The sequence below is a fragment of the Emydura macquarii genome, unplaced genomic scaffold (assembly GCF_026122565.2).
Source record: "Emydura macquarii macquarii isolate MOO-44397 ecotype Brisbane River unplaced genomic scaffold, CSIRO-AGI_Emac_v2 contig_691, whole genome shotgun sequence".
In the NCBI taxonomy this organism is placed as follows: domain Eukaryota; kingdom Metazoa; phylum Chordata; order Testudines; family Chelidae; genus Emydura; species Emydura macquarii.
The window spans coordinates 2333160-2355299 of NW_027130828.1; the positions used below are offsets into that span (position 1 = coordinate 2333160).

Genomic DNA, 22140 nt, shown 5'->3' on the forward strand with positions numbered 1-22140 from the left:
TGAGGCAGCATTGTTAACTGAAGAAAATAAGGCTATCAGTTCCACTTAGATAACCTTTGGTAATAAACGGAGTCCATGCAAGTTGTGACCTTAGGGCTTGAACTTTCTAATCACATGACCGGCTTGTAAACTGACCTGTGAGGATGACTGTTGTATCTAGAGCTTAGAGAGAAATTGGCAATAAGGATCGTGAGGTTTCACCATCAGGCTGGTGACTGTTTTGTAATATATTTCTTCATGGCTGCTACAGAACTCCCTAGCAAACTTGGAGAAGCATGAAATGGATACATGGGAAGGTAGGAGTGAGTTCGTAACTTTGGGAGCACGATCTCTGTGTTAGGGAAATACTGTGAAGGTTTATAGCAAACAGTAGCCTCAAGGGGAGGAGAGTTGGCAAGAGCAGGCAACTGTTTTTTGTGTGCAGCATGAAGACTGCCACGGAGGTTTGTTGTAGAGTTGTTTTCATTATTTGAAAAAGCCCCACGCTTTTCAAAAGTGTAGATTGAATGTTTGTGTGTTTTACACACACATCTTAAATGTTTAATTGAAGCACAGATTATTTAATTCTTTAAAAATATATTCTAATTGTTTTGTGACTTAATTTGTTTATATTTTAAATTTCCTAATCCGTTTGACCATCTGGAAAAGGTTTATTTAGTATTGTTAATTATTGATAGTATCAGGGTTATGTGGACTCTTGATAACAGTTTCATCTCTCCTGGGATTAATACTAATTCACAGATATTTTACAGCTTTTTCTGTGCTGAAAAACACTGGCAATATCTCCACTGATTACTCTTTAAGCAGCTTTATTTTTATTTTAAGAAAATGTACTGTGTATTAGAATAGCATGTTTGTTTTTAAAAATTATTGTGGCTGAAGCTTCTATGGGTTTTTAATCCTTTCACCTTTTAATTTTTTCATTCTTGCAAATTACACCTTTAGGTAACAACAAACTAGATCCATGAGAAATGTTTCCCATGGGCCTTTGCCAGTTTCTTGTTTCACTGCTTCAGAATTTATAAACCTAAAGAAACAGTCTGTCAAATTTTAGTCCAAAACACACTCTTCTATTGAATCGCCACTGAGAGATCATGCAAAAAGTGTAATGACTTTATCAGGACAGAGAAATTGACCAGGTAGTAAATCTGATGAAAGGAGTCAACAGTGTAAAACATCTACTCATGGATAATGTGTTACTTTGAATCTAGTGAATATTATAACATCTGTAAAATACAGCTTCACAGTCAAAGGGTGAGGCACATGTTTGTGTCATTTTGGCAAATTGCACGAGATTTCTAAGGGTTAGCATTGTTCAAAGCTCTGATCAGGGTTATAATTTTATTTACATAAAATAAAATGTTAAGCATATCTTTTAACTTTAAGATAAATGTGCTATGTATCTCTGAAGATCCTGTAGAATTCTTACAGATTGTTTTGAAGCGGTGTATTCTTTCTTTCTCTGAATGTTCTTTTTGCTTTGCAGGTGAATTGTGTACAGTTCTTCAGAACATGCACAGTTTTCCAGTAATATTTTGTTACATGTATTTACCTGATATATTTGTTAGGGCTGATCAAGTGAAACTGGGGGGTAAATGGTTTCCCCACTTGTGTGTGCAACAGCTGTGTGGAGTGTGAGGCAGTTAATGAGATCCAGCTCTCAAGAAATTGCATTTTGTAGATTAGTTTTTGATCTGCTGATGGCGAACAATCATTAGGCTTTGGAAGAGAAAGTTGTGTTTTTATATCAAATACACTACATTAAAAAAAGTCAGCAGAGTTTTTTTTTTTGTCCACTTTATTTTTTGATACCATGTGATCAGGGGGTATAATTTTTTCCTCTGAGGAAACAAAGGCAATATGACCAGATCATTTCTGGTTTGAGTGGTTTCTAATCACTGGATAAAATTAATACAAGTAATGTGTATTTGCAGTGGCAGAGAAATGGTATATTCCTTTAATGTTTTTCTTTAAATATTCTAACTGATGCCTCTGAAATAAAGACTAAAAATTCTAGGTACTTGTAAGGATAACACTTTTTACAGTAAAGAGTATTAGATTGTAGATGGTCCTTTTTAAAGACTTTAAGGGCCCTGTCCATTTAAATTAACCTCTATCACAGCTGGGCATACAAATGTTTTTGTTTTAGTTCACAGAGGGTTAATTCCATTCAGGCTTTCACTATGGCAGGCCTGATCCATAGAGCAACACAATCTGGTCTTTCAGCTCTGTCAGTCGCTAGGCAGGAAGTCTTATTTCTTAAGCTATCCTTCAGAATGGGGGGTTGGGAATCTCCAGCATCTGTAAAGATCAATAACAGGGTATGAGAGACAGACCTTGGTCCTTTGTGCACACTTGTACGATAGGTTCAGTATGTGAAGAACGCATCGTTCGCAGGAGGAGCAAAAAATTTTATTTAAGAAAAAAAGCCATGTGTTTATCAATTTTAATTTGAAATAAAATCCCCTTAAGCAAATTTATTTATTTTGGAGTGTAATTAAAGCTTTGTAATCTTATTTGGACAATGCAGAAATCCACAGTTATGGGAAGGGAATTACTCTAATCCTAGAAATTTACCAAGAATACCTTTTTCTTACTACTAATGTTTGAGTGCAGAAGATAATTATTTTGAGCCCAAATAAGGCATTTGAAGACAAGCAAAAGAAGAAAAAAAATCTTTCCTTGATGCCTTGTTAGTGTTTGAGACACCACTGATGGTGTGAAGGGAGCAAGATTTTGTTAGGATTTAAGCAACACATGTGTGAGATCCCTCCCCCAAACAGTTGTTATTGGCTCTTGAAATTTAAACATAGCTAAACAAATATTTGAGGATACATTGTTTTGTGATGAGTGAGTTTAAACCAGAAGTAGAGAAAATATATAATTAAAAATGTGCTAAGTCCATTTGTAAACTGTGATTTTAAGGTGCGTTATATCTGTAATCTTTATAAATATATAAGCCTCCATAGTTAGAAAATTGCATTCCCAGTACATTTTATAAATGAGATGTCTTGAAACTGGTCACTTTGTATATTTTCCCTCTTTCATTCCAGCAAAATGCTTCATTCTATCACTTTCTGGTTTGGGGATATTTAGGAAAGAGGGTCAATTCATTCTCTTGCTCTGAGATCAGGGTTTGTGCCTACCATACTCTGTGAAGCACTAATTGTAACTGATACTATAAGGCAGTTTAGTAGACTCTAGTTTTTATTTCCAAGCTAAACCCTTTGTGTAATGAGTTGAGAGAGGTTTTTGTACCCGAAGTACACACAAGTAAATATCTAAAGCATACTCCATTACCCAAAAAAACAAACAAACAAACAAAAAAAACAACTTTTCAACAGCAAATAAGAAAACTGTGTTTGGACAATAATAGCATCCAGATTCTCCTGGCATGCTGTGGTACTGACATGTTGGGAGAACGAAAACAAACCATCTATATTCTTTGTAGCCCATGTGCAACTTTTATTCAAGTTGTACATAATACAAGTCACAAGTAATAAAACAAAGTGCACTTGTAGGTGAACATTTGACTTACTAAAAATCACTTATTTTGTACTTCGTTTAGAATCTTATTCACATGTTCCATGATTTCCTTACATGCACACATACATCTGAGTTGCTCTTAATGCTTATGTACATGTACCAGCATAAATCTTAGGTATTTTCTTTTGGCCATTCTTAGATTAACTTCATTTAAAAATCATCCGCAGTCTTGTCTGATCTTATTAGGAAAAACATCATTTAAGAAATGTAATTAGAATCAGTATCTTCAAAGATAATTGTATTGGTTCTACAGTTTACATTATAAAGTTGAGATCCTTCTACTTTCTCTCACAGTTTTGTAAAACATTGTAATATTCTCGTAGAATTTTTATTGTATTAAAATTTGGTATGAAACCTACCATGACCTTTGAAAACAATGCGTCCTTTAATGTGGTTTAGGAGGAGGGTTTAGTGAGGGAGTAGCCATAAAAATCTTCAGGGTTCAAGATGAGGTTGAGATTTTTGTGAGTGCTTTTGTTGTAGCAGCAACTGTTTGACTTAGCGGCCCCCACTACAATAGCCTGGCAGAACAAAGCTAGAGCATCCCATATGAGTTCGTTAAGCATAAGACACTTTAAGAAAATTGAACTGAGAAATGCTTCCTGATTTCTTCCCTTCCCTCAAATCAAAATGTAAAATCTATTTGAGCATGACTAAAATTGATGTTTTTTAATCACACTATATCGCACACATCTTTATAAAACTGAAAGAATCTTAATGTTCATAAGCAATAACAGAATCAGAAAGAGCCTTATATTTCCTCTAAAAGTTATGATTACTTCTCATGTGTTCTGAAATTATCTGTTCACATTTCAAGGTTGAGGGACAGTTTGAAGCATTCCCAGTGATTTACATAATTGAAAAGCATGGGTAAATTTAAAGGTCATTGCTAACCTCTACCATGGTCATCCTGATGTTCACTTATACAAGAATCTTGCATTAATTAGGGTGAAAAATAGCAAAGGTCAGGAATCAGCAAACCCATGGGCCTCAGTGGATTGTGTAGAGGCCAATCAGAATTCCTGCAGGATTTTTAAAACCTTCAAAATACTGCTGGGTTTTGGAGGTATTTAATTCGCTTTTAAACTATCAATTTGATTTCAGAGTAATAGTTCAGTTTAGATGGTTGGACTGTGATATCACCTGGGCCTTCCTAGGTTCCTGCAGACTGGATTACTTTGGAGAACTATTGCATGCAGTGTGCACACAGTGGATTTTGTTCTGGAAATGTAACCAATTACTTAATATTTAATGCAATTAGGTGTGTGCATATTGAGGTTATTGTAGCAACGGGGTCATTCACACTAACTCACCATTATCCATTTCCAACCTAGAAGGGTTATTCCAAGGGAAGGATCCAGATTCTTGGTTGCTTTAATCATCCACACTTCCTTCACTCACTAGGCGACAGCCCCATTCTTTCACTGACAGCAAGAAAAAAGATGAGACTGGAAATGAGCCCTCATTTAAATCCTTAGTCATCTGTTTGCAGCCTGTGTGAGGAGGGAGCCTAATGAGAGTTTACTGTAATCGTTTATGAAAAGGCTACAACTTGTGGCACCATGTATTGGTATTCTAGTTTGCCAGCGTGGTGGTAATTTGTGGCTCTTGGTTCTCACAATGCACAGACCAATAGTTCTATAGATCCTTGATTGTGTTCTCAACCTGCCTCGTAGCAGCACTACATGCCTAGTGGCATTCTTACCATGGAAAGGTCTGCAGAATGTAGCTATTCATTGTTACCATGGGATCTCTCCATCAGCTAAGGATTTATGGGGGTGGTGATGGGGATTGGGTGGGGGTGGGGTAAGAGTTAGGCAAAGGTTGAGCTAAACCCCACAGATAGAGGACTTTTCTATCCTTTGTTAATCCCCTTTCCTGTTTATCAGATAACAAAAGTAGAGATTATGCAATTCATGACTACAAAGTCATGTTTAGTAGCTTCTCTTTAGCAAGATGCTCAGCTAGATTAGGAGTGTTGTCTGTGATCTGCACCAGCGTTCTTTCAGCTGTCATCTTTAAGAACATGCCTAAAGTTGTCTGTCTTGTAAAAATGGGAATGTCTTGTTGGGGTGCTAATGACGCCCATGAGTGCTGCTGCAGTTAAAGGTGAAAGTGCTTCTATTAGCCCCCCCTTTTTAAGGATTTGTAAGAATTGCAGTAAAATCACTTTAAAATGCAGCAGTGACTTTAAAAAAAAGTAGAAAAGAAATCAAAGGCCACTTATCATGAGATGTAGGACTGTGAACAGAGGACGACCCAGAAACATATTCAGTTGGTTTAGGTTTTTACTCTTCTGGTGTAACTAAAAATCGATTTTACTTCTGATTCTAATATTTTTCAGCCAGTTGTTCATGATGTGATCTAGTTTCTGTTGGTATTGACAAAAGTTGCTGTGATTTCAGTCCGTGTTAACAGGACTAACTAAGCTCATGTCCCCTTTCCACCTCAGAATTTTTCTGTGTGCTGGCAGAATAACTTTCACAAGAATTCTGTGATGCATGTTATGGGATGGGGTATATGAGAAACTCTGTGAGTCTGTGTAAAACCAGAGCAGAATCTGCTTCAGGAACTCTTTGGGAGATCTAGAGTTTGCTTTGCGTCCAGTCAGAAAATATGAACCTATGCACTGAACTCCAGGATTGAGCTCTAAACCTTTTTATAAGGTCCTCTGACAACTCCTGAAGCCTAAGTTGGTCACATTCACCACAACCTCTCTCCCCCCAAAAATCTACGTGTATGCACACACATTATTAGACTTCAGTGTGCACGTAAACAGTATTAAGAGACTGACACAACCAAGGTTACCTTAAAACAAGAAAGGCTGAAGCTCCATCCTTGTCCCATGGCATGAGCCTCTGGGACTGTAGTTTATGTAGGATGTTACGAAATTTGGTAAGACTCGGATGCCATGGCATCCCTTGTGTTTTGCTGGTTCACGTCCATGTGGTTACCACTGGAATTGTGTATGTGGGTTCATCTCTTTCTCTCTGGGATACAAGTATTTCCATTGGTCCCATCTATTTGGTGGCAGTAACAAGCTGAGTATTGTTTTACCAGTGTGCTTAGATAGTTATCAGATTGAACAGGAGTCCATTGTGACACTTGCCCCCTGCTACTCCAAAAATCTGTCAGTTCAAACACCGTCATGACACCAGAAGACTACCTACCAGCATCCAAATGAGAACAGGATTCTGGTTGCCTTGCTGTTGCTGCTGCTTGTTTGATACACCTCATCTTCAACAAGCCATCCCACTTGAGGGCCAGATCCCCCAAGGTCGTCGTGGTCATTCCTAGTGGCTGGAAGAAGGGGGACAAGGAAAGGATTCATACCACATTAATTCTAGTGTGAGTTTTCAGCCACTTTTATGGCTCTAAGCAGCCTAGTGTAAACTAGAGCAGTCCTCAGACTGCCTTGGTGTGGTGAAGGGGGCTGGCCCTGCACAGAGCAGCAGCAGGACCAGAGGACTGCAGAGGTGTTTTTTTAAGCAGCTGTGCACACTAACTCTGACCTGTGCTCTGTGCAGTTAACCTAGACCGCAGCATCTGGTCCCTAGAGGTTTCAGAAAACACTGGCATGTCCATATCCAGTAACTCAGCATCATAATTGCGCTTTTGTGTATCTTACAGAATGAACTGATCCCTTTTGAAAAAGTGGCAAAAACAAAAATGCCCTCGGCCTATAATTCCCCTGGTTCCAAGTGTAATACCCCTGAAAATCAGGCGGGCGTATTCTGGATTGTTTAATTAGGCTGTCAGCATTCCATTTTTAAAAATGCAATTACTGTCCGGGTAACATTTTAAAAAAGCTAATCAATCAATCTGCTTTTAAGTTAAAACATTAAGTTCTGACAGTGATACCACAGCCCTGTATATTCAGCATAAAAATAATCCAATTCTAAGGCTGAGGAGCATGGTGTGCAAATCCCCATGATGAGATGTAGTCTGCACATGTGGAACAGATAAAAGCCATTTGGATACCAGAGGACGAGAGAGTGAGCCGGTATGGTCTGGTTTAATCTGTGAGTAAACTTTACTGATGGAGAGAAACCCTGAAAATGGGATTTTAATGGGAAAAACTGGGTAAATTACAAAAAGCCGCCAAAGCAGAACACATTGTTGGCAGACACTTAATTCAAGCAGTTCAGATGGGCCTTGTTCTAATATAGCTAAAGATTCCCAAGTTTGTGTTTCAAATCACATCCTAGTAGATATGGTCTATTTTGCTCTTTATGGCAAATAAAAACCAACAATTGCCTTTTAAATTTTTTATGGTAGCTGCCTGTTTCCTTGATGGAAAATATAGATTTATCTTAGATTTCCAGCAGTGGGACTTGTTCCTTTTTATTATAAGGTGTGCAATATATTTTTACTTAATTCATGATGAATTAATGGGTGTCCTAGCACCAGTGTCTGCCTCTGTCTTTTTGACAAGCTTAGTTATGCATTCTTTATAAAAATTGATCTATTCCAAATAAAAAAATCTGCTAAAGAAACAGAGCCTAATATTTTTTTAAAACAGTGTCTTAAACTATTCCATTCTTCTCTGTATTTTCATAGGGTTCCAAAGTTCTGTTTTTGTACCTCCCCTCTTTTATTATTCAGGTCTGAGAGCACTGTCAGGCTCTCCCTGTCCTTAGATTCCAGCCCTATGAAGCACTTTCTCACAATTCTGCAGTATCTTATGAAAAGCTGTTGGTTTAGGAATGTCAAGCAACAGAGTGAGTGTATTGTGATCAGCCCTCTGTCTTCCCCTCCTTCAGTGTGAATTCAATGTGTTCTCTGACTGATTAGGACAGCTTTTTTTCCTGTTTGTAACCTTGCTAAGACTGTGGCACTCTTTGGTAAAAAGTTTCCAAATTCTCTCTATTCTAAGAGTCAAGAGTGTTGTAAAATAAAGTGAGTTAGGTGGTTTGATGGAAGTATTGCCTTACTGTATTATAGTGTGGTCTTAGTGAGCAGGATTCGGTACTGATCGGGGCCTACTGTTTGGGGCCAGAAGAAAATGGGAATGTGGAGTCAGGACCCCATGGAGAAGGGTGCTTGGTGCACTTCCCACGTCTGCCTTAGGCAAGACTTGAAAAACTTCTTCAGAAACAACTTGTCCAAGGACTAAAACCACTAGTGCAGAAAAAAAATCGCTGTGACCCCATGTCCCTAAAACCGCATCTTTGCCATTTAAAGAAATGAACGTGCTGGTGGCTCATCGACAGTATTACAGTTAAATAAAGTCTGCAGTTAAGCATTTACAAAATCACTTCTGTATCATGTGCTTTGCTGCATATTCACTACCCTTCCTGCCTTTGTTGTGCTTTCTTTCTTAGCGTGCATCGTGTTGGATTGTTTCTCTCTATTGTTTTGAGTACATGCCATTCCCTCTTTTCCTTCTCCTGCCTTCTTCATCCCCTTAGTCTTCCTTCCCCTACCGTATCCTTTGTTCTCTGCCTCTTTCCTTATAGTTGTTTCTCTCCTTTATTCTTACTTCTTTGCCCCACCTCTCTCTTCCCCCACTTTTAATGTATTCCCTACTCACTTCCTGCCATCCATCCTCAACCACCATTTCACCCAGCCATCATCTGCATGAGCTGACCAACACATGCGCTCATATTCCCCTGCTTGCAGGATCAGGCTGGCTCCCCCTACCATCTTGAGGAAAAAGCACCGACTCCAGCTGCTCTCATTCCATCTTGCAAGAAGTAGTGGCTCCTGCGCACCTCTGGTTCTGCTGAAATGGAGCAGTGCTACCTAGGCCACACTGCTTCTGCTCCCTCTCCATCTCTTCATAACACACTTTAAAGGAGCAATAGCGCTTGAGTTACTCCATTTTCAGGCTTGCTGTCTTCTCTCAGAGGAAGGGGGCAATAGCTCCAACCTGACGTGGGGGAGAAGGGTGGGGCCCCTAGACCGTTCTATTTCCCCTTCCCATCCCCCTCCTGAGAAAAACTTAACACCTCCTTGGCTACCCTATCATGCATAACTGTCTCTACTTAAATGTAAGCTCTCTGCAGCAGACACTGTCTTTGTTCTGTGTTTATACAGCATCTAGCCCAGTGGGGTCCTACTTCATGACTAGAACTCTTAGGTGCTACTACAATATAAATAAATACTGCTCAGTATCTTAACTTGATTTTAAATACATATGTATATATTACATTTTTAAAAACTACATTAAAAGAATGTTAAGGTTGCTAAATCATGCATTGAAGTTGGGAAATGCCAGAAATAAGGTTCATTGCAACCTTGATTAGCCCCCTTGTGCATATGAGTTATGATGATCCTTCCCAATGTTACACAGGAAATATGTTGGCAGAGCCAGGAACGGAACTCTGGTCAACGAAGTTCCAGTCCAGCTTTTTTAAAGAGAAGATAATATTCCTCTGCCTCACTCACTGTCTGTCATGTTGAATAAAAAGTATTTGATCATCTAAATAGAGACTATATCATAAATAAGCTTGTCAGAATTGGACTTTTATTTTTATAAGTTCAGTGAATAATATTGATGTTTAAGTATTTTTATTGATTCAAATTTTGTGGGCATGAGGGATCAGACCATACCTGTTTAATGACCATACATTTTGTGATTCAAAAAGTTAAAGCAGAAATTGTCAACATCACATATCAAAATATAGAAAATAAATACCCTTAAATCAAACTCTAAGCTCTGAAGCAGTGTTTCTCCTACCTTGCCCATCTGTAAATTTCAGTTATTGTCAAGGGAAATATTTTTTCCTTGGCTTGTGTGTGTATGGTGAAATAAACGTTTACCAGTATTCAGCAACAAAAATCTAATCCTTCCAAGCTAGACCATAATGCATAAGAACGGCCATACTTGGGTCAGACCGGTGGTCCATCTAGTCCAGTATCCTGTCTTCCAACAGTGGCCAATGCCAGGTGCTTCAGAGGGAATGAACAGAACAGATGATCATCAAGTGATCTATCCCCTGTCATCCATTCCCAACGTCTGGCAAACAGAGGCTAGGGACACTGCAGAGCATGGTTTTGGATCCCTGCCCATCCTGGCTAATAGCCATTGATGGACCTAGCCTCCATGAACTTATCTAGTTCTTTTTGAACCCTGCCTTCACAACATTCTCTGGCAAAGAGTTCCACAGGTTGACTTTGCGTTGTGTGAAGAAATACTTCCTTTTGTTCATTTTAAACCTGCTGTTTACTAATTTCATAGGGTGACTCCTAGTTCTTGTGTTATGAGAAGTCAATAACACTTCCTTGTTTACTTTCTCCACACCAGTCATGATTTTATAGACCTCTATGATATCCCCCCTTAGTCGTCTCTTTTCCAAGCTAAAAAGTCCCAGTTTTGTTAATCTCTCTTCATACGGAAGCTGTTCCATACCCCAATCATTTCTGTTGCTCTTTTCTGTACCTTTTCCATTTCTAATATATCTTTTTTGAGATGGGCGACCAGATCTGCACGCAGTATTCAAGATGCGGGCGTACCATGGATTTATAAAGAGGCAATAGGGTATTTTTAAATCTAGCTCTGCATATGCATCTAGCTCTGCATGAGCAACCTTCACTGTGTCACTTCCTAACCTGAATGTTTGATTGGCACTCAGCCCAGCACACTTTCCTCTACACAAAGGGGCTAACTGTAGCTGCTGCTAATGCTTTTGCTTGTCTTCCCCATCCAGCATTCTAGTTCCATGCCTCGGAGCTGGCTCAGTGCGCTTGTCATGTCTGAGCACTCCATAGAGTGAGACAGGAGCCTGCTTAGTGGAATGTCACAGATGTTGGCAGTGAGCCTCTAACAAAATCTGCTGAGCATCTGCAAAAAGCAGCTTTCAGAGGCTTATATCTTGGTCAACTTTGGGCGGGAGAACAAATTTTCATGGGGAGAACAAAAGGCAACAAGGACTATCCTCCCAACAAATTAAAAGTTCCTCTTTCAAACCCTGCGGGAGCTAGAGTTCTTCAAAGAAACAGTCGGAAATACTATAGCTCTGGCAAAACAACCTATTTTTCACCAGCATTGTGCTCAGAAACTGCTGAGCCATTTGGTTGAAATTAAAAAAACAAAACAAAGCAGCTTGAGGCAGAGATCAAGCATGGAAAATTTCATTCCAAACAGTTTGGTTACAGGAATAAGCAGCTGGGAACTGGTTTATAATAGAGAGTTTTAGGCAATCTTAACTATAGGCATCACTCCTAGCTCTGCAAATCGTTTATGGCCATTAGTCTAACCGTTTCAGAGTGACAGGCTCATGTTTGTCCACCATTGCCCAGCTATCAGCTCCTGCTCCGCGATCTCACCAGTTGGAGCTGAGGGGCTCCAGTCAGTTACCAAACACGCCCATAGCCAGGTGTTCTCCAGTGGGAAGTTGCACTCAGTGCCACACATTGCATCTCCATCCCACTGTGCACGTCCAAGAGAAAATGGTTATTCTGCTAGTAACACTTTGAAAGGTGTTAAGGGTGACTTGGTTACAGCCTAGAAGTGTCCACCTGGGCAACAAATATTTAATAATGGGCTCTTCAATCTAGCAGAGAAAGGTACCACAGATCCAATGGCTGGAATCTGAAGCTAGACAAATTCAGAGTGGAAAAAAGCAATAGATATTTAATAGTGAAAGTAATTAATCATTGTAACAATTTGCCAAGCGTGGTGATGGATTCTCCATCACTGACACTTTTTAAATCAAGAATGAATATTTTTCTAAAAAATGTACCCGAGGAGTTACTTGGGGGAAGTTCTCTGTCCTGTGTTAGACCAGAGGTCAGACTGGATGATCCCAACAGGCCTGCTGGCCTTGGGATCTGGGGGGGGGGAAAGAAGCTAAATCAAACAAGCAGCTTTTAAGTTGATCTTTAAAATGTGACTCTGATATTGTAGCACTATATATTCTGAGTAAAAAAGAACCAAATTCCACAGCTAAGGAGCATGGTATGTGACTGCCTGTGGTGGGATATAGTCAGTACATGTGGAATGCTTAAAGGCCATTTGAAGATGGAAGGAGAGGAGTTGAGCACCTGCCAATGAAATGAGAAAGGATGGAATTTTGAAAAGATCAAACTCATAAATAACTAACCTGAACCAGTTGCACTCACTTACTATGGCGTTAATAGGTGCTGAAAAGCCCCGCTGCTGAATTCTGTGCCTACTGGAGTTGCTGAATTACAACAGCTGGAAGCTGCATAATGAGGGATTTACAGGAGCCAAATTGGGATACATGGCAAATGATTTTTCCCCCTGTAACATACTCAGGAGTGGCTGTGACAAATAGGGCTTCAGGAGTTAGTTTGAAAATCATTTGTTTCTAAGGGCTAGACTGTGGGAACAGTGGTTATGGTTCAGCCATGTTTGATACTCATGTACCACATTGTTCTTCCCTGATTTTTAGGAAAGGGGCCATCAAACAGGCTCAGTTGGACGCCCAGAAATGTAAGTAGTTCAAAAAACAGGGCAAAATCCATCTTTCATTTGTTTTTCCATTCATTTACTAAAATTGAGTGAGCGGGTTTATAGGGCCAATATCTTCTTGTAATATGTAAACACCTTAAAGGGAAGCATAAAGATTGAGACTGAGAGAATTGATTTGAATGAAGCAGGAGCAACAGAATGATTAGATGCTGCTGGGACCTTTTAAAAAAATGAAATGCATTCATTAAAAATGAGATGCGCTGTTCCTTAGTGACCGGCGTTGGGCTCAGGAAGTGCTGGCAGTACCCACCGTAGGGAGATCAAAATCATGAGGGACGGTTGCTTTGGGTGCTGATAGAATCTGTGTATAAGTGAAGTTTGGTGGCTGGTTTCCTGTGCACATGGGTAAGCTGATTATCAAGAAGAAATTGAAGGAACTAAACCCATGCAGAGTTACAGTATGTTCCCGGTGGGAAACGTTTAAAAATGCACCTAGTCAGGTGGACATTCCTGATTCTGAAAGCAGGTGTGTGTGCATCCGTCCATCCTGTTATCCTTCATCCTTGGAGTTGCTCTTCCTGAGGTGGAAGTGTGGTCACTGAAACATACTTGCTTGCTTTTATGTACAATGAAATGTCAAATAATTTCTTTATTCCCTATAAACACTATATAGAAAATAAATTTCACTTGCACCTATTTCTAATTCCAATTGAGCCACTCCCATCTCAGTCTTTAATTTCAGGGTTTAGCAACACAGTGGAAGAGATTGGGACTCTTATGTGGAATACAGTCTTCTCCTTACAGGAGACCAGATTTCTCTAATTGAGTTAAAAGAGGTTGATGTGGTTAAATGATAATGTGAAAACGATAACAGTTTAAACATACTCCATTTTAACTCCATACTTCCCCTCGGAACATGCTTGAATAACTATTTTCTAAATTCAGTTTTGTGTATAACAAGAAAAAATGGTAATGGTTAAAAATACATTGTGTACATGATTTGCATGGGATAAGAGTTAAAGCATGTTTGGTGATGGTAGGGATCTTTTGCAGAAAAAGCCTTTACGTACAATTTGATAGAATTGTTTTAAGTACAACTGACTTCTAATGTGAAGCAAGATTTAGGTCTAATGGTGTAGATAGGAGATAATGAGAATACATCTAGGTTAACAGAGTCAGTTGCTTTAGCCATCATTTACTTTATTTTCCTTTCAGTTTGACATCTCTGTCTGGGAAAATTACTATGTGCCCACTGCAATCCTTCATGAGCTATGCATCAGCCCTATTCTGTCTCAGTGGGAATGTTACAGTCTTAAGATACCAAATTTAATATGACAGCTCCTATTGCTGGGAGTAGTACAATTTACATTTTTTTCATCCAAAAGCCTCTCATTAAGATTTGTAAAGGGAATAGAAAAATCCAGTCATTGTGTCTTAACCTTATCATCATTTGTATAATAATGTTCATTTGGATTCGTGCGCGTGTGTGTGAGAGAGAGAGAGAGTGATACTCCTGGGGTAGAATAGAGAGACAACCACATCTTTCTGGCTGTCTCTCACACCTGCCTGAACAAAACACAAGCTATACTGATACATGTTTATATTGTAGAGATCAGTGCTTGTCTGTCGGCCACATTTTCTCTGCTTTTGCTTTCTGATCCATGTCAATTGACTTAGAGCAAAGCTTTCCATGTGAAAGTCCAATTTGGCTTCTGTCTGCCACCTCCAACTGATTCACACTGATTTATTTCTGCCAAATGGAAACCTGAGCATTGAAGCAAGCCTGTCATGCTTGCCAAGTTGCCCACGCCATCCCAGGTCCAGGCTTCTGCGTACACTGGGTGCCCTGTGCACAGTAGCACTGCTGTTTGACTCAGCCTGTTCTTTATGGCTTTTCCTCTCTTCACCCAACTGCTATTCTCGTTCACTAATGATGAACTAACTGGGTAGTACTGCTGCCCTGGTTGTTGCCCAGCCCCCCTCCGAGGTATTGTACTAGCTGTAGGATAAGGAAAAGACACAGCATCATATTTAAATTGATGTGCTAATGCTCCCCAGTGTTGTGCCCTGAGTATGCATGAGAATCTGAAATCCGCTTGCCATCATTGCGAGGACTAATCTCTTCTAAACTTGTGTTTTCCTCCAAGCTCTGGACAGGTATTTGCATTTTCCTACTGTGTGGCATATTTCCTGTTAATACCCCATATCGAGCAGAATGTTTAAATGAGAATTGAGATAAAATTGGAAATGAAACATGGGTCTTGGAGGTAATACAATATCCTTGTACCACATTAGTAAGGAAATATGTCACTCAAGCCTTTGATCTCAGCTCTCTTCTTTATTAACTACAGCTAAAAGAAACATGAATGGGGTCATAGGAAGCCATGATGTCTTTCATTTTGACACTGAAGTATGGTGGTTTAAATTCTGCTGTGATTTTGCATGTGGAATAAAAAACATTGCATTTTTGTGACAGGGTTAGGGCATTGTAGTGAAGGACAGTTATTGCAATTTAAAATATACATATTCCAGAATCCAAACAGCAATTTATTTGACAAACCCTTTTATAATTTTTTGTTAAATTAATGTATTTGGTAAATGGGGCACTTCTGTGGGGGTTCTTTTTAAAGCATCTTAAACTTTGCTCTGTATTTCTTCCTCTTTCTCACCACCAGATCATATTAGAATTCCTGGTCTTGATCTCTTCTGAAATCATCTACATTGAGATTAAATGCTTTGTTTGTTATGGTTGCAAATGGGACTCCTGGAAAGTCTAGATTTAACATGTTACTGAAGATTTCAGGCCTGGGGGTGAAAGGAAAAGCTCCAGTACTAGCTGGTAATGAATCACTTACCACAATCTGTTGTTGTGTTATCTCTTGGAGAATGAAACCATGAGGAACCTGGCACTTGGTTTACTGTGGTCTGGGAGACTGTGCGGGAGGGGACAATATCAGTGCACTTAAAAATCCTTCACTACTCATCTCAACTCCTTCCTTTGGATTATTTGGGAAGGAAGTTATGGGTTATAGTGTTATCATGGTGCTGGAGTCTGCTGATGTTAATATGATGCAATCTCTTTTGCCACTTTTTAGGTCATTTATTTATTAGTGGGTAGCAGATGGCAGGGCTAAGGGAATATCCAAGTCTGAGTAGGTGGTACCTAGCAGGGGAAGTGGGGCGGAGCAGATAGTGCGTCTCGTTGACCTATTTCTTCCTTGTATGTTTTTTTATTTGATTTTTTGCAAGAAGCAACTTTGGCACTCCCATCTCAGATCCTTGTGTGATGCTTAAGTCTCCAGTGAAAGTCTCTGTCAGTTCCTTACAAGAGACCACATGTTTTATATATCTATATCTAATCTAGCCATGCCTTTCTTATGGGGTGATAATGTTACAGAATAATGCTATGGCAACCCAAGGACATTGTGCTGCACAGGTTTCAAACTATTAGCCGCACATGCTTTCTTGTTTATTTTCTGAAAGGTCTTCCATGTCAATGCACCTCTGCTAAAATCTTCTCCTTGAATATTTAATTTGAAATTGGGCCATTTCTGAGATTGAGCTGGAATGTTTTTCCTAAGCACATTTCAGCCATATTCTGTAGAAGCAGTGGACTCTCACTGATGCGAAGGGCTGCCTTTGTGCTGTCAGGAGTATGCTCTGTGTGTGTGTATGTCATGAGCTTCTCAAGTCTCTGCTCTGTAGGTTTATGGTGACCTAATTTGTGGTGTTTTAGGTATGGGGTGTGACGATGGAGGCATGCATATCTGTTTCAGTAAGGAAGATTTCAAATCATTTATTTTTCAAGCAGACATGCCATTTTCTGACTACAAAGTGTTGTTTCTCTTCCAGATGACCGGGTTGATCAGCGAACCTGCCTTATCTGTGGAGACAGAGCTACAGGACTGCACTATGGTATCATCTCCTGTGAAGGCTGCAAAGGGTTTTTCAAAAGGAGCATTTGCAACAAGCGGGTTTACAGATGCAGTCGAGACAAGAACTGTGTCATGTCACGCAAACAGCGAAACAGATGCCAGTATTGTAGGCTGCTCAAGTGCCTCCAGATGGGGATGAATAGGAAAGGTAAAGAGAACTAAGTTTTTAATTGTCGAGTGTGCACACACAGGGCAAAACATTGCAGCCAGTTCTTCTCTGAGACAAAAGCCACCTCTTTCTGTGGAGGGTGGGTAGAAAGATTTTTCTTTTATTGGTTGAGTTTTTAATATCTTCAGAACATAACCTTTTGACTTTCTTCAAAGAGTCATTTAAAAACTAAAAAGAATCCCTCTCTCTGCCCCAGTGAGGGGACTGGATGGCCCCTTCACTCAATTTTGTTTTGGTACAAAAGACTGTATTGGTTGAGTTTACTAACAGTATTTGCTGTGCTTTTGGAATCTGTGCTGGACGTGGACAGTGTTCTACGTATTGGGCACTTGTCAAACTACTAATCCACACTTTTGTATCCTTTTGTCATTGCTAGTGACACTACACAGGTATGATTGAGGAGGTGCTTTCATTTTAAACCCCCGTTTTCAGGGGGTTTATAATGTTCCCCAAATTACCTTTCTGGGCTGAAAGTTTTCAAACCTGTTCTCATTTTAGAAGTAAACTTTTTGAGAGAATTTTATTGTGTTTGACTGCTCAAAAGGTGAGACACTTGTGATGGCCTATTAACAGAAAAAAAACCACCGACGTGCTTTTGTGTTATATAGGTAGGGAAGGCTATTCCAGCTCTGGCAATGAACTTCCTTCCTATTTCAATGTCCTTTGTACTTTCTGTGCGAATACAGTACTTATCTCCTGCCTTAAATCTTAGGAAAGAAAGGCTAGTGTAGACAAGGCTTGTATGTGCTTGCTCCAAAACAGTTCTGTCAAAACACTGTGGGGTTGCAATGGGGGGGAAAAATTGAGCTGTTGCCATTTTAAAAATGGGCTTTAAAATTGTTTCTGATGATCAGCTACTCAGTGAGGATAACACTATTCTCCAGCATGTTGTCTTTTGCCTTTGAAGTATGTGCCGGCAAGTTTATGTCATGGTAAGGGAAACAATGCTTGTGCCTCCAGTACTAGAATTAGAAAAGTAACTTTTGCTAAGTTTGATTTTTAAAACTTAACCAAACATGATGTTCTAGCAAGGCCAAAAGTTTTTGGAAAGGGTAGAGGAAGGGATGTTTGCTACACTTACCATTTGCTGGATTACTCCTCCTTGAAACAGCTTTAGGGATTTTTAAAAGCGTTATTTAAAGACAACAAAAAGGCCTTGAATTTTAGGGCCAGTAAAAGATTTCACAGACATCAGGAGTGCCTGGCTTTTTAATAACAGGCCATAGTTAGATCATTCCCTAATCATGCCCCCAAGAATTTGACCTTTTATGCTTAAAACTTCCTTCATGTGGTGGTTTTTGTAGCATAATAGTTGATGAATAGAGTCTGCCTCTTTCCTGCCAGGTACAATTTCACCAAGGAGAGTGATGCAAAGTAGGAGCTGTGCACTTTTTAATTTGGGAACTACTATTATATAATCTCACATAGCTAAATTGAAAACCTGTATCATTAGCTTCTGTTTAGTCTGAGATGGTTGCCCCTTTACTACCGAGGAGAAAATGCATTTGTTTTAGCTCATGTGTTTACTGCATTTGGATCCTATAGCTATTAAAATCATTGTGGCATAGCCACAGAAATGACAGTCCAAAAACTGACTCATGGCATCCGTGGGGGGAAAGGAGTTATGGGCAACAGTATAATAATGGAATATTCATTTTAGACTGTCTATGAAAAGATCTGAAGTAAATCTTTGTTATACTTCCTTTCAGCTGAACACTGACAGAAATAACTGCACTCAAGTGCTATGCAGCATCAGATATGTTTGTCATTTTACTCAGGACTAGATAGCAAATGGGATGACTGGTACGGTTAACTGGGCCATGCAGTGTTTTGTAATCTGAAGCACATATTATGCTGTCTTTTAATTTAAATAGAAAAGTGCTCTTAGAAAGAAGTTTTGATGTGGTTAATTAGCCCATCAAATCCCTGTTTTCACTTAATGGGATTGTTTTTACTCTTCCCTGGAATAAAGAACTGATTTTTAAACTTCCTAGTTTGATTTCAGCATTTGTTTTCACTAACACATACCAACATTTTGACCATTTAAATGTTGGCAATGTGGCCTCAAGTTTTAAAAGCAGAGATTTTTTTTAGCTTAGCAACAACAAACAGGAAATGGAGTAGAACTAGGTGAAGCTGTAATATAGTAATTGTTCAGGCTCACTCCTTTGATATGTATAGCGGGTATTAGGCTTCAGAAGGGAGTGAGCTGTCATTGTGGGAAAGGCTGCTTCCTGGATCCTGAAGCAGAAATTTCATGTCTTTTAAACTCAGCTATTAATTCTCCTAAGACTTTATCACTGATGTGAAAACCACTCACCAAGCTCATTCTTAGATGTTCTTACAGAATATGCTATACATTCACTAAACCCAGGTCTCCACAAATACTTTTCTGTAGTGAAATTCCTATTACAGTAAATTTTGACCATTTGTGCTCATAAAAGATCCCAGGGCATATGGCTCAGTAGGCGCAAGTGTTAGTCCTGGCTAAATTTTAACTTGGAGAATTATTTTCTGAGTGACCAAAACTCCCCAGGGTCGGAGAAATGGTCAGCTTATTCTCCTGGTTGGCCTGCTTTGCCTCCCCCCTTCTCAGAGGTTAGAAGCGCATGCCACACCATAAATATACCACCTTCCCCTAGCAGTTGTCAGACATCATCAAAACCATGCAGTAATCTGTTCTTTGAATATTGACTCTCCAAATTTTAAACCTCCATTGTTCCTTGATTGGCCGATAGGGGATCATTGTGAAGTGATGCAAGCCTCATTCCTCCTAGCTCCCCTTTTCCTTGGCTCACTTCATCCCAAGTCTCTGCCATGCAATGGGATTTTGTCTCAGTTTTCAGGGGACCCAGGAGCCCGCTGAGTTCCTGGAATCCTTTCATCTGCCTTTGTACATCCAAGGTGTGACTGGGCTGTTGTTTCCCATTTTATATGCTGGAGGGTTACAGAGACCAAGTGTGGTTAGGGAGCATTTGCCTGTGTTGTAAATTATCTAATGTAAACTTATCATTTATGGTCTCATAAGGATTTTATATATGAAAATATTTTTCATAGAATTTTCAAGAATTTGTGGTTTTATTCCTGGTTTTGAAAGCGTCTAAACAAACCAAAAAAAATCCTAACCAAGTTTGACTTGTAGTAAGGTCTTCAGAAAGAGTCAAAATCCGAAGCACTTTGATCATGGTCCATGTGGCTATCTGTGCTATTGCATAGACTTATTCCATTCCCTTGATGATTTTTTTTCCCTTTTTCAGTTTAATAATTGGATTTTCTCATTTATTTTCTGCCTTGTAACTGTGATCTCTGTAACAGGCATGTCTTCTATTTAGATACTCTTTCCACTCATTAGATTCTGGACAGAGTTATTTATATAGACAAAAGGTTTTCCTATTGTGGCATTATGTAGGCATAGTTGCCTTCATTTGTGATCTGCAAAAAGGTGCTGATAGATGTCCTTTATGTTTTATTCTTAATGGCAAGTTGCAATATTTGAAGTCATTAGCTGCTACTCATTTAGAAGGAAACAGTGACATCTTCTGGCCACTGCTCAGGCATACCAGATTGAAATACAGACTGTAGGAACAGTTGCAGTTTTCCTTTCTCTCCTTTCTTCTCCAGGGAAACTATTATAAATTAAACTAATCTCATTAAAGGGCAGAGTCAAATAACCATGGCTTTCTCTGCAGATGAAAACCAGATGTGCTCTTAGAATGGTGTAAAGAGGGTCACTGGTAACATTATTTGTAGCTGTTTACAAATGCTCCAATGCTAGATGGTTTTTCAGATGCATGTTTAAATAAATAAATAACTGGAGAGAGGAGGTTATTTCAAATAAACCCCCAAAACTCAAAGCAAAATTTGGGGGAGACCAGAGGGAAGAGACCCAAATAGGCAAAAGCTAAACAAACTAGTTTTCATCAAACAGAAACCCCCCATGTGGCCCAACTCTACTGATAAATCCTCCTTAGGCAATGATAGGGCAGGTCCTACTAGCACTGGAACAAGTGCATGACATCAAGTCAGGAAGACCTGTGTAACTTATAAAATCACCTTGTTGAAATAAAAGTGTGGCTTAGCTGTGTTATAATATAGCTTTTAGATTGACAGGAAAAGGTTGCTCATCATTTTACTCCTGGTAAAAGCATAATTCCTTAATATTTTTTTTTGTCCTCACTGGCCAGAAAACAAGTTATAACATGATTGCACCACACATCTATTTCACAACTATGTTTAAATATTTATTTTGTAGACAGGCCCCATGGCATTCAACTTACAGGGATCCAATTTGCCATTTCTCTTTTGAAGAGCCTTTGACAGTCTTCCTGGTGACGAAGACAGGTAGAACAGGAATGCTTGGAGAGTAGCCTGCTTTAGCACCAGGCCTTTTCTAGCATGTGAGGCATGAAAGAAATGTTACACAGATTAACAGAACTGTCACCAACATCTGAACTATAACCTAACATCACTTCTACTGGTGTAGACTAGTTACAGAACTGGGAACACTTCACAAGGGGTAACAACAGTATCTTCTAAAAAATCCCACTTAAAAACATACTAAATAAATGAAGTTTCCAACCATGATCAAAAACATTGAGGCAGGCAAAACACCTTGTAATTACTATTGCGTAAGAAAAGGGGGAGTCCAAAATAAGGGTGCCAAACAGCAAAAAGGACTGCTGTTGCCAGACGTGCATCATCTCTGCAGATCTCTGAATAAGGTGTTATCGATAAGTACAAAGTGCAAGGGCATGATCTAGCAGCTCTTGTAAGTTAAAATATCTCTTGTTTAAACGAAGAACAAATGCAAAGGTTTGAAAATGAATGAAATATGTTCAGATCATGTAAATCTGGCAGTCAGGTTCTGCGCCAGCTGAAAGGTATGCAGCACTCCGTCAGACAGAGCAGCCACTGAAGCTCCATAATTACCTAGCTGTGAGCTGACACGAGCATGGATAACCATTTCAAGAGCTGACACAGAAATGGCTGCAGCCTGGCAATAGTCCTGTGATCGTAGAGATGATGTAACGTTTGAACGTCAGTGCTTCTCAGAAACGTGAAAAGGTCGAACAATACCACAGAGTGCTTTTCAGGTGAAGCAGACACAATTT

At 39.4% G+C, this 22140-nt stretch overlaps 1 protein-coding gene across 2 annotated transcripts in view; it reads left to right on the forward strand.

The window, feature by feature from the left end:
• The window catches only part of NR6A1 (nuclear receptor subfamily 6 group A member 1), a 162015-nt gene that overhangs the window by 115680 nt on the left and 24195 nt on the right, over positions 1-22140 (forward strand). For both annotated transcript variants that reach the window (XM_067541589.1, XM_067541590.1), the window contains exon 4: positions 16778-17008. In XM_067541589.1, coding sequence (XP_067397690.1) covers positions 16778-17008 — 231 coding nt within the window. The remainder of the gene's footprint in view (positions 1-16777; positions 17009-22140) is intronic.